Raw genomic sequence first — 12,177 nt, forward strand, 5'->3', positions numbered from 1 at the left:
AATTAACGGTATAAATATGAACCTAGCGTTCCGTATCATGTGCTCTGGTATGGGTCCCAAAACCCTCTCCATCATTGCTATGTGTTTCAGGTTCTCATGTGTGTGAAACAATGTCTCCCCCTATAAACTTTAGGGTTAGGACCATATATCAAGGTAAAAGAGGAAAGACAGGCATCACAAGCAATCTAACCGAGCATAGCTCAATGAGGATGCAACCAACACTCCAAATATCACATGGCAAACTCCAGCCTAAGCCTGCCAAAGGAATATTCCGTAACATCAGAACTCAGGATTCCACTCTTGGAGTAGAAACATTAGCCACTGCTACGGCAGTTGGTCTAACACCAAGGAAAAAGGAGAAAAGATGAGTTCTTATTCAACAAAGAAAGAACAGAGTTCAGTATAAACAATATTTATCGGTAGTTCAGCGGGGTAGAATAAGAGGATCATTGTGCAGGTTTCAGCTTGACATGTATAAAACGCACTGTACAATTTAGACCAATAAATACCCAACTGTAGTAACCACTAACGGGCACTCTACATGTGCCTTTTGCTGAATGTGTTCTATGTTTAGATTAAAGTTCAAGATCTGCTTAAAGTTCAAGATAGAATAAAGTCGAGGAACTCAATGATTGACTGTTGATGCTTTGAATTAAAGTACCTTCTTATTCATGCCTTCAAGTTCGCCATATCTCTTGCGTTCATGTTGCATCCATTATATCCATCTGATCATCTCCCAGGCCTCAAAAACACCAGAGCCAGCGGTCATTTCATTTGCGAATGGGTAATGCAAGAAGCAAAGCCGGTGAACATGAACAAGAAGACGGCATAGCTACAGGTGGTGTTCACTGTACTATGAATACTTGCTTTTCTGCTAATTACTCTTCTTGCATAATGTGTTGCAGATCAGACGAGCGTAAAACATGCTGAAGAATACAACGCAAACTTGATACCCGTTGATGAACAAGTAGATGCTATTCGCGCGATTGAACCAGGTATATAAACTGTGAAAATATTGTTATGTGATGCCTGACGTGCAATTCTAACAATGACTTGTACCATGCTTAATGTCTTGCAGCACCTACGAGCGCGACAAAAATGAAAGATGGTAATCCAAACATCATATCCATAGCTGCAGATGTTGATCCTTTTTACACGACGGAGACAGGTACATGATTGATTGCGTGCATACCAGACAAATATTGAAGTTGTATTCATGCTTACTATACTCTATAGAAGGACCGGAAAGGGTAAGGCCTGGGTACCATGATGATGGTCAAACATTAACACCTACGGCTAGCCTAACACTCCATCATGCCATTCATGACATGCAGCTACGAGATAATTCTCAAGGTATCCATAGGCATGATATCCACCTTCCCAACCGTCGTTTTATTTGTTTTCTTATTTGTATTTATACATGCAGACGACACTGCTTCCGAACATCATGAAACTCTATCATTAAATAATGAATGCAAAAAATACGCGGATAATGCAAGGGCGGAGTACAATGCAAGGAAACGTGCAGCTTATCGGATTAAACGAAATGAGGATATTGTCAGCTTACAAAATGAGAATCAGCCCGTAGTTGCAAAATCTGGTAAGCTTGATGGACACTCTTAGTTTGATGTGCATACGTATGTTGCGTAGTAGGTAATATTGTGCTTATATCCCAGGTAACAGAATATATGATGCACAATAATTTTCCACTTATTAGATCATAGGGATCTTATCAACGCTCGTAGGCGGGCTGCTTATCGCAACAAGTTGTCAGATGTTTTGGGTAACCAACAAGTCATTGGGAAGTCTGCCCGTCGCCAGTCTCTATGTGATATCACAAATGTTCTCGAAGATAGGGAGAGAACTAAACCTAATGTCCAAGATGAAAATGCACTTGCCCTTCAATCATCAGGTAAGCTTAAAGAGTATTATCCATGATATTCGGTATGTCAAAACCATTTAGCTGACATGTGTTTGGACAACTTTTGTTCACCAGACAACCCAGCTAACTCTAACTATACAGCATTCTCGCATGATGCGTCAACGTTTTCTATTACAACTACGGGCCTTTCTGGTCTCGTTAATGAGAATGAAAGTCAAGGTGATCATATTTTGAGTACTCATTGAATAAATTGCTCACATTTTTCTGTTATATTCTCTAATATTTGTGTTTCCCCCTAATGACATCAGATGCAGTAGAAAACCAGTATTACACCCAAGAAACAGAGGATAGAATGGAGGCAGAACGCAAGAGAGACCATAGAAACGCACTGAGAATGGCCTCCTATCGGCGGAAAAAGCTACCTAATGTCCTAGATGAAATTGCAAAGACCCTTGTGTTAACAAGTATGGTTCAAAATGTTTTTAACATTATATTTGGTATCGTCTTAACCAATTAGCATAATTTTGTTTGGTCAAATCTGGTTCACCAGACAACCCAACCAGCTCGGAGTCATTTCCAAGTTCAAATACGGTGTCATCTGGAATCATATGTGACACCGAGCATCAAGGTGATCATAATGTTCCTAATCATCCACCAATTTCGTGGGCGTATCTGTTTTATTCTCTAATATTGTAAGACACCCAAGAAGCAGAGCATAAAACGGAAGAAGAACGCAAGATAGACCATAGAAACGCCCTGAGGAGGGCTTCCTATCGGCGGAAGAAACAATCTACCGTACAAGTTGAACATGCACACAACCTGCATTTATCAGGTATGCTATTAATGATTTAGTCATTATGTTAAGACCGGATTTTATCAATAAGAAATAATATGCCTGGACAACTTTTGTATGCAAGGCAACCACACTAGCTCTAACTATACATCATTCTCGAATGATGCGTCGACATTTCCTGATTCAACGGAGGTCTCCACTGGGATCGTTAATGACATAGAGCTACAAGGTATTGTAATTTTGTTCTACTATAACAGAAATTGCTTCCATCTTAGTTCCATGATTTTTTATTTTCGGTAATGTTTGTAATGGCTCCAGACGGGATCTTGAATGACATACAAGAAACAAATGAAAGAACTGAAGAAGAACGCAAGAGAGACCATAGAAACGCCCTAAGGCGAGCTGCTTATTGGAGGAACAAGGATAAGCGTATCCAGGATCAAAACAAACATGCATCTGCTACTTCAGGTATGCGCGTACGTTTAATATCCGTTTCTATGGCAGTCCCTGCTATTATATGTGACTCCTCCAAATCCGATAAATCAGAATTAACTAAATAAGAATTGAACTTATTTTTGATCCAGACGACCAAAATAGCCCTAGCGTTACAGAATTAACGAAAGAGGGAGCAACATGTCCCCCTTCAACTTTACACGCGTCTGTCATTCAGGACACTGTTCTAGCTAGGAGGCAGACTGACAATGAGCGGATACGTAATTTAACAAACGATCAAAGGGAGGCGAAAAACGCAAGGAGCAGAGCATGCCATCAGAAGAGAAGTGACGAATTAATGTTCGAGGTCAAAGAAATAATGAACGAAAAAAGACGCGAGAGGAGCGTGCAACGCCGCAAAAGCATGTCGGCGAATGAGAAGGGGGAGTCAAGTGCACAGAGGAAGGCCAATTATGACCGAAGGAAAAAAACACCGTGCAAAGAATGCATCGCAATCCCCCTTACAGACCTAGCAAACTCAGACTCCGAATGTCTCACATGCCCAAGCCGCGCATCACCCGTCTCCCAGGCCGTAGAAGATGATTCATCTGATGACGATCCGGTGACGAATATGCCGACATACTCTGCCGGTGCCACTGGTAAGAATTTGCGAATGTCAGTTTCTTAAGCTCATTCTCAGCATGTCGTTCTAACATGATTGTGTCCGTTGTCACTATCTGTATGACGACAATGCAGAGGACATCGATGTTTTCCAAAGCGGCACCATGCGTCATGAGCAGGAAGCACATGAATTGATTGATGAGGAGTACTACATGTTTTGCAACGAAGGTATTGCAAACCCTGCACTATTGACACTTTGGAGCTCTATTGTTGTCTCATTTATTTGTTGTTAGTGAATTGTACGTGATTTTGCAACAAATCCCCGTAGGGTCCGATAATGACATATTGGATGATGATGAGGAAGCGAGCAAGTCTACCGATAAACTTAGCGAGATTGATCCATTTGACACTGTCTACTCAAACATTCCAGACAGCACTCACGTCCTGAAACTCGATGAAAATTGCAAACACTGTATGGCCAGGAAGTTTGAATCTGAGACTGACGGCTTCTGCTGTCGCAATGCCTAGATCCAGCTTAAGCAACAGGAACCAATCCCAGAGCTAAAGAGGCTATGGTCCAGCATGGATGCAGATTCGAGACATTTTCGGGAGAACATACGGTTCTTCAACGGGCATTTCGCCTTCACCACCCTTGGCGTCAGCCTTGATGAAAACTACACAAACATGAGGTCTGGGGTGTACACATTCCGAGCTCACGGCACCATCTACCACAATGTCCATTCGTTCGGGCCTAGCTCGCGTCCAGAACATCTGCAGTTGTACTTCTATGACGACGACCCTAACCTAGATCATCGTAAGGCGGCCACCAAGCAATTAGACCAAGATGTCGTGAAGAGGTTAGTAGACATACTCAAACAAAACCCATACTCCCAGCAATTTAGGAGTTTGGGTGCACACAAAGACAACCTCGATGATTATAGGATAGACCTAAACACCGATAAGAGGCTGGACCAAAGAAGGTATAATAGACCGGTGTCCTCTGAGGTCGCTGCAATTTGGGTTGAGGGCACTGACCTAGCAAAGAGGTTTGACCACAAGATAACACTCTATGGTAACAACGACGAAAGGCATAGTATTCGTGTGACCTCAGGGGCATACGACCCGTTGTCTTATCCATTATTCTATCCAATGGGGGAGCTAGGTTGGCATCCGAAGCTACCCAAACGTAATGTTGATTGGGATGTTGTCCAAAATCCTCGTTTGTCTCATGATGATGAGGATGATGCAGGTATGTCCTTTTGTGTCCCACTTTGTTAAAAATATCTTGTTGTGTTTAAAGATAATGCTCACACGATCTAAATCAAACGTGTGTAGAGGGGAATAGCAGGTTATGCGTCTCCGTTAGAGACTACTACTGTTACATGCTGCAAACAAGGCCTGCAATCTTCAATCCAATTCTGTGTGGAGCACGCCTACTGCAGCAATGGGCGGTTGACATGTACATTAAGATTGAGAGCTGTCGGTTGAGGTGGTACAGGAAGAACCAGACGCAGATCCGTGCCGATCTGTATAAAGGAGTTGTTGATGCAATAACATCCGGGGAGACCCGAGCAAGCGCTGTTGGGAAGAGAATAGTTCTCCCTGGAACTTACCCTGGTGGCGACCGCGACATGAAGAAGAGACATATGGATGCCATGGCAATTGTCCATACATACGGGAAGCCTGACATCTTCTTGACCATGACTTGCAACCCTAAATGGGAAGAGATAACAAATGAGTTGCTTCCCGGACAGACGGTGCAAGACCGACCTGATATTGTGGCTCGCGTGTTCTATGGCAAACTAGAGGCTATGAAAGATTTGTTGCTCAAGAAGATGGTCCTGGGTGTTGTTGTTGCTTATGTTTACGTAGTCGAGTTCCAGAAGAGAGGCCTCCCCCACGCACATTTTTTGTTGATCATGGATTCAAATTATAAGCTTCTTGTCCCAGAGCAGTATGACCGACTCATTTCCGCAGAGCTCCCAGACAAGCAGAAGTATCCGGAATTGTATGCAATGGTGGTAAAACATATGATGCACGGACCATGCGGTGCTCTCAACCCGAAGAATGTTTGCATGCAAGATAATGAATGCAAGTGCAGATACCCGCGGCCATTCAATGAAAACACGATACAAGGCAAGGACTCATACCCAGTTTATCGTCGTAGAGATGATGGTAGACGCGCTAAGGTTCGAGGGAAAATGTTGGACAACCGATGGGTTGTGCCATATAACCCTTACCTTCTACGGATGTTTAATTGCCACATCAACGTCGAGGTCTGCTCTAGCATAAAGGCTGTAAAATACATTTATAAGTACATTTATAAGGGCCATGATAAGGCTTCTTTCAGCATTGACCAGCCAGACGCTGATGGTAACATTGATGAGATCAAGAGATACGTTGACGCAAGATGGGTCACCCCTCCGGAGGCTATGTGGAGGATATTTGGTTTCCCACTGTGTGCCAATTACCCGCCTGTCTTGCAGTTGCCTCTTCATCTCCCGAATATGCACAGGGTTGCATTCAATGCACAGGCTGACTTGAAGAATGTTGTATCCTCCGAGAATGCTTCAAAATCCATGTTAACGGAATATTTCAAGGCAAACGAAAAACACCCTTGGGCAAGGCATATATTGTACAAGGATTTCCCCGGAAGCTTCACGTGGGAGAAGAAGAAGAAGTTCTGGAAGAAGCGGGTGGAGCGTTTTCAGATAGGTCGTATCGTGTCTGCCAATCCTGCCGAGGGGGAGCGATACTACCTTCTTGTGTTGTTGAACCATGTTACGGGGAAAACATCATTTGAGGACTTGCTCACCGTCAACGGCGTTGTATGTGGGAGCTTTAGAGAGGCCGGTGAAAGGTTGGGACTCATCGAGGCAGATAACACGCTCGATGACTGTCTTACTGAGGCGGAGCAGTGGGCTATGCCATGTTCTCTTAGGAGGCTCTTTGCAACAATATTGGTGCACTGCGAGCCAGGCGACGTGCGCGGTTTATGGGATAGACACCTCGAGCCTATGTCCGATGACTTCTGTCGGACACGCACGTCCCCGAACGAGGTGGAGCAGATGGTGTTGCTTGACATTAGGGGTATGTTGCAGTCTATGGGTAAAGACATTATTGATTTCGCTCTTCCAACGATCGATGATGCATTTGACCCAACCGAGGGCGAGGCCAGAGAGATCATCGAGGAATCAACTGTTGAGTTTGACGAAAGTGACACTAAATTGTCATCTTCCTTGAATTTTGAGCAAAGGGCTGCATACGACGAAATACTAGCGTCTGTTGAACGTGGTGATGGGGGTATATTCTTTGTTGATGGTCCTGGAGGTACGGGGAAGACCTTCCTCTACAGGGCGATGCTCGCCAAGGTGAGGCGCGAGGGCAATATTGCTATCGCTACCGCGACGTCGGGTGTCGCTGCTTCTATCATGCCTGGCGGCAGGACTGCCCACTCAAGGTTCAAAATCCCACTGAGTTGCGATGATGGAGCGTCGTGCAACTTCACCAAGCAGAGTGGGACCGCCAAGCTACTAAGGGTGGCCTCATTGATACTATGGGACGAGGCCAGCATGACTAAGCGACAAGCGGTTGAGGCATTAGACAATAGCATGCGCGACATCATGGGAATACGTGACCGACCCTTTGGAGGAAAGACAGTTGTTTTTGGCGGGGACTTTAGGCAGGTGCTTCCGGTCGTCAGAAGGGGGTCACGGGGCCAGATAATTGATGCAAGCCTCCAAAGTTCTCATCTATGGAAGAGTATGCGGCAGCTTCGGCTCATCACCAACATGAGGGCTGGTAATGACACTTGGTTTGCAGATTACTTGCTCAGGGTCGGTAATGGCACTGAGGAAGCCGACGAACAAGGCAACACTGCCTGATGATATTTGTCTGCCATCAACAGGTGAGGTTGACGACCTGGAGAAGCTGATTGACCACGTGTTTCCAAGTCTAGATGACAACATGGTAGATTCGAGTTACATGACATCTCGCGCAATCCTTTCCACGACAAATGACAACGTCGACAAGATAAACATCCGCTTGATAGAGTGTTTCCAAGGAGATGAAGTAATCTACCATAGCTTTGACAGTGCGGAGGACGACCCATATGGCTACTACGCTCCTGAGTTTCTAAATGGATTGACTCCCAATGGTCTTCCTCCGCATGCACTCAAACTAAAGCTGAACTGCCCTGTGATACTTCTAAGGAACATTGATCCAGCTAATGGTCTGTGTAACGGGACTAGGCTTGTTGTTAGAGGTTTTGAGATGAACACCATTGATGCAGAAATCGTGATTGGACAACACGCTGGTAGGAGGGTCTTCCTTCCTCGAATACCTCTATGCCCATCTGACAACGACATGTTTCCTTTCAAGTTTAAGAGGAAGCAATTTCCTATAAGGCTTAGCTTTGCTATGACGATTAACAAGGCTCAAGGGCAGACCATCCCCATTGTTGGTGTGTATCTACCTAATCCAGTGTTCTCTCATGGTCAACTCTATGTTGCTTTGTCTCGAGCCACCGCGAAGAGAAACATTAAAATACTTATTCAGAAGGAGAAGCCAAAGGATAAGGCCAACAAGCAACATAACAATCCGAAGAAGCGTAAAAGACCGACCGTTTCCTTGCTGACTACAATGAAGAACATCGTCTACAAGGAAGTACTTACAGGATGAAGTTAGGTCGTATAAGACCTGGTGGAATTATATATGCAATTTACTCTTCCGATGGTCAAGAATTGCTGTAATGCGGTTGTATGACATATTTTTTCATTTGGTATCTCAGTTGTTAGAGGTATACACCAATAAGTTAAAGTAATAAATCCATTTCAATAAATTTATACTGTGTTATGTGTAATCTGATTTTGTACATGACACACAGCGTACTGTGTTATGTGTAAGACTAGAATCAGAAATAATGATTGGCTTCATGAAGATCTGCATCATGTTTAATTAATATTTAACCTTTATCACTGTTATTTGCTTTCCACTATCGCAATTTTTCTGGCAATGTATATGTCACACAGCGTACCATGTTATTTGTAATTTGATATTCCGAAATAATGTTTGGCTTCATATAGAGCCGCTACCTCTTACATTTACTTTGTACAGTTTGATTAAAACCTGTAGCATGCATGTGATGTCATCATTTAGCATGCAGATTATATTTGATACATTGAATTTCAGTGTGTGATAAATTTATTTACATACTCATTAAATGGCTAAAATCTTACATGTTGGCCTACTGCCTTGAGCTTTATGAGTGTGTATGACTGTAATATATCCTTTGTTCAACCCAGTTTTAAATGGTGTACATTTTTCATGTACAGCTATAGCTATGAAGGTCTCTTTTTATTTAGTTCCCTAATTCTTGTTTATTTTTTGATGTTCTCATCCCTCTTTGAACAAGGAGATGTAAGTAAATGTTACAGCTGGCACAAACTTGAATGAAATGTTGATGCATTCAACGTAGACTTGGAAATGTTACAGCTGGCACAAACAGTATTCAACGTGGTTCTAATAAAATCCCGTGTATAAGTAAATGTTACAGCTGGCACCATCATCGTTGTTATATCTTTTCTACTATCGCAATGTTTATGGCAGTGTACATGTCACCCACCGTAGTATTTCATGTGTAATATGTGATTCAGATATAATGATTGGCCTGAAAAATACCTGGAACATGCAATGAAACTTTTGTTTTACGGCAAGTGATCATGTCCATTGTTATTATTTTGATATTTTGATAATATGGTTGAATGTAAATTTGTTGGCGTCCTTATTATCCCTGTATGTATCTGATAGGTCAGAAGTATAGGATTACGACTGGTCTTAATTATAAGATCAACACACGCAGAACGGAAGTTTGTGCAGCTTTTCAAGATATATTTTCCATATGTACATCTAATAAATAATAAAATGGTAGCCTGCGTTCTTGCAAATATGTTCAAATGCCCGTGCGACTTTGGAAAAAAGATTGATTACTTGTACTTTCATGCGTCTAAACTAATTATTTATCAGTTCAGTTCAAATTTCATTTTTATTTTTTGCATTGGTTCATGTACCTTCATTAGTTTACTGCGGATCTGAAAGAGTTGTAACCTAAAAAATTGTACAAGGCTGCATTAAACGATTGGTTCAGAGAGCAAGCATCGTTCTGCAGTATCTTAAGGACGCTTGTTGGGCTGAGGGTGGTCGACTTATAGGTTGCACCCAGCCAAGACGATTGTCTGTGCAGGTATCAACTGTTTTAAATGTTCATCAAAATGTGTATCCTTCTCTAGATGCCATGTAATACTAGGTTTCTCTTTTTACCTTCTGACATGAGCATGCACCAGATTATTCTTTTGGGTACGTCCCTAGCAACTAGCATGGCGAGTAAGGATCTTAGCTAATTATCTAGAGCAAGCTTCTGTATTACTTATGGATATGCTGGTGCAACATGAATCAAACCCGGGCAACATGAATCTAAGAAATAAATTATTAGAGATAGATAACTCCTAAAAGATAAGCTTGGAGGACTTTTGCAGAGCTCCCAGCCACGGAGATTTATCCAACTTCCACTTTGTTACCTAGCCGTTTGTGATGACAGGGTTGCCATGTGGTAGTGGCCATAGTGCCCAAAAGTGTGTCTGTAACAGGAGACTTCATCCTGCAAAATTATTCATGTGCTCCGGCAGTGATTTCTAACATCCTATACGGAGCAGTCATCTGATAGAACCATGTCTGTACTAATTAGAAGATGGTAGCTGAACTTTTGTTTACTGCATTGGTATTACTAATTTCCATATGTTTGAATTTTTTTACAAGGTAGGGGTTGCGTTCTATTTTACATTTGTTGTCAATGTATTTTTTATGTAGTACTATGTCACTACTATATAACACTGATTTTTAGCGTAGATATCCATGAAGCCAGCCTCATGACACTTGACGAAACACGTGCGTACGTCAATGGTGTTGTTCAAGCTAGGAACAATGGAGACTAGAAGTATCTGTGTACACAAGTGCACAATTTGTCTTAGATATAAAAATATATGAACGCTTTGCATGCATCATTTTGTTGCCAATTGTCACATTATGAAGTGTTCGCTAATGTCTTGGAGGTTTAATAATATGTGATATTCAATAAAAAAAACTATTTAACAGTGTCGTCATATTTCGGAGCCATATACCGTGAAGTTCTAAACTATATATTTGACTAATATATATTTGATGACCAAACTGTCAATAGTGGACTTCAAATGGTAACCTGTCTACTCTCATTTGAGCTACACGTATGAATCTCTTTCAGTGTAGGTTCAAATTTTTTTAATATACAGTGCAGCGCAAAAAGGAAAATATGTTTACCTTGACAGATGCTATCGCATGCTATCATGCATTATGACATTCCAAATATAATATAATTTATTTTGTACATGGAATCAAGGACTGCCGTATGCCCGTGCGTTCTGTTTCTTTCTACACACGGAAACAACAATACTTCAAGTGGCGCGGGCTTTTTGATCGTGGTGAGGAGGACAAAAACGGAAGAAGAAAAAAACGTTGTGTTTCTTTATATTTCTCGAACGCCCGTGTTTGACGTATATTTGGGAAATAAATTAATTGTTTCTTACTATATATCTGGAGGCAAAGTTTGGAAAGGAGACAAAAATTAGGAAATATATAATCTGGCGTTGATACATCTGCCGGGTGGAGCATGCAACCAAAATAATTTTATTCCATGTTTTCGTATAGTTTTTGTTATGGGATATTGTAATTACGGAAGGATATGGGCCACCTTCCGAGTACATGCCCACGATTCCTCCCGGCCAAGATATGTCAATTAGAACTATAAATATCCTTAAAGTCATTTCCTTCCAAAACGTTATAGTGTCCAATCTCCCGGTCCGGCCTTTCATACGTTCAATGTGTTTCCCAGTGTGGCCATTAATATTCCCTTAATCGGATTTGTTTATAAGGAAAGTTAAATTATGGATCTTCCGAAAGGGAAAGGGAGACATATATAATAGATATATAATCCGGCGTATAGTTATTTGCCTAGTGGAATATGGAAGAAAAATATATGCTTGTCCTTTTATTAGCAAGGATTTGTAATGGAAACATGCACGGATGGAATGATAAGGGGCACCTTCCAATCCATACAACATGCTAATGCGTCACCGAACTGGTGCCGGACGATTCCCCTCCGGCACTCATATATATGGTCCGGCTGTGAGTCCACCGTTGTCCACTGCCCCCTCGCTTGCTCGTCCTGGTGCTAAGACGACTTTCTGCCCGTGCCAATGGCTGCAATGCCGATTTTTGATGGAGTGAACGACGCAGTCAACTACATATACAACTACGTCATGCTTTCCTCAGACCAGGAGCAGTTAGAGTTAGTTCTGCCAGCCCTAAACTCTATCTATAATTTATTTGCAACTGTTAGCTGCAGATCAGTACCATTGTA

At 42.2% G+C, this 12,177-nt stretch overlaps 2 protein-coding genes and 1 pseudogene across 2 annotated transcripts; all 3 read left to right on the forward strand.

The window, feature by feature from the left end:
• The first annotated feature begins 780 nt into the window (after positions 1 to 780).
• On the forward strand, positions 781 to 3,362 carry LOC147981233 (uncharacterized). The gene is made up of 12 exons (XM_087515902.1): positions 781 to 850; positions 906 to 995; positions 1,079 to 1,168; positions 1,364 to 1,600; positions 1,718 to 1,912; positions 1,997 to 2,101; positions 2,197 to 2,346; positions 2,433 to 2,510; positions 2,580 to 2,714; positions 2,800 to 2,904; positions 2,994 to 3,143; positions 3,346 to 3,362. Exons 1-12 carry the CDS (start codon positions 781 to 783, stop codon positions 3,360 to 3,362), a joined length of 1,422 nt encoding a protein of 473 aa, XP_087372028.1.
• Positions 3,363 to 3,531: 169 nt separating this feature from the next.
• LOC147981234 (uncharacterized) lies at positions 3,532 to 5,006 on the forward strand (annotated as a pseudogene).
• Positions 5,007 to 5,185: 179 nt separating this feature from the next.
• Positions 5,186 to 8,408, forward strand: LOC147981235 (uncharacterized). The gene is made up of 2 exons (XM_087515903.1): positions 5,186 to 7,529; positions 7,636 to 8,408. The coding sequence occupies exons 1-2, from the start codon at positions 5,186 to 5,188 to the stop codon at positions 8,406 to 8,408; spliced, it is 3,117 nt and encodes a 1,038-aa protein (XP_087372029.1).
• The last annotated feature ends 3,769 nt before the right edge of the window (positions 8,409 to 12,177 follow it).

This window comes from Triticum urartu, chromosome 3A (genome assembly GCF_056163025.1).
Source record: "Triticum urartu cultivar PI428250 chromosome 3A, HENAU_Tu73, whole genome shotgun sequence".
Lineage (NCBI taxonomy): Eukaryota > Viridiplantae > Streptophyta > Magnoliopsida > Poales > Poaceae > Triticum > Triticum urartu.

Bases quoted from the DNA above. Each gene is read 5' to 3' on its own strand.
- LOC147981233 (XM_087515902.1), top strand. From the start codon at position 781: ATGGGTAATGCAAGAAGCAAAGCCGGTGAACATGAACAAGAAGACGGC. The intron at 851-905 runs GTACTATGAATA...AATGTGTTGCAG, and splicing joins AGCTACAGGTGGTGTTCACT to ATCAGACGAGCGTAAAACAT. The intron at 996-1,078 runs GTATATAAACTG...AATGTCTTGCAG, and splicing joins TATTCGCGCGATTGAACCAG to CACCTACGAGCGCGACAAAA.
- LOC147981235 (XM_087515903.1), top strand. From the start codon at position 5,186: ATGTACATTAAGATTGAGAGCTGTCGGTTGAGGTGGTACAGGAAGAAC. The intron at 7,530-7,635 runs GTAATGACACTT...TGCCATCAACAG, and splicing joins CATCACCAACATGAGGGCTG to GTGAGGTTGACGACCTGGAG.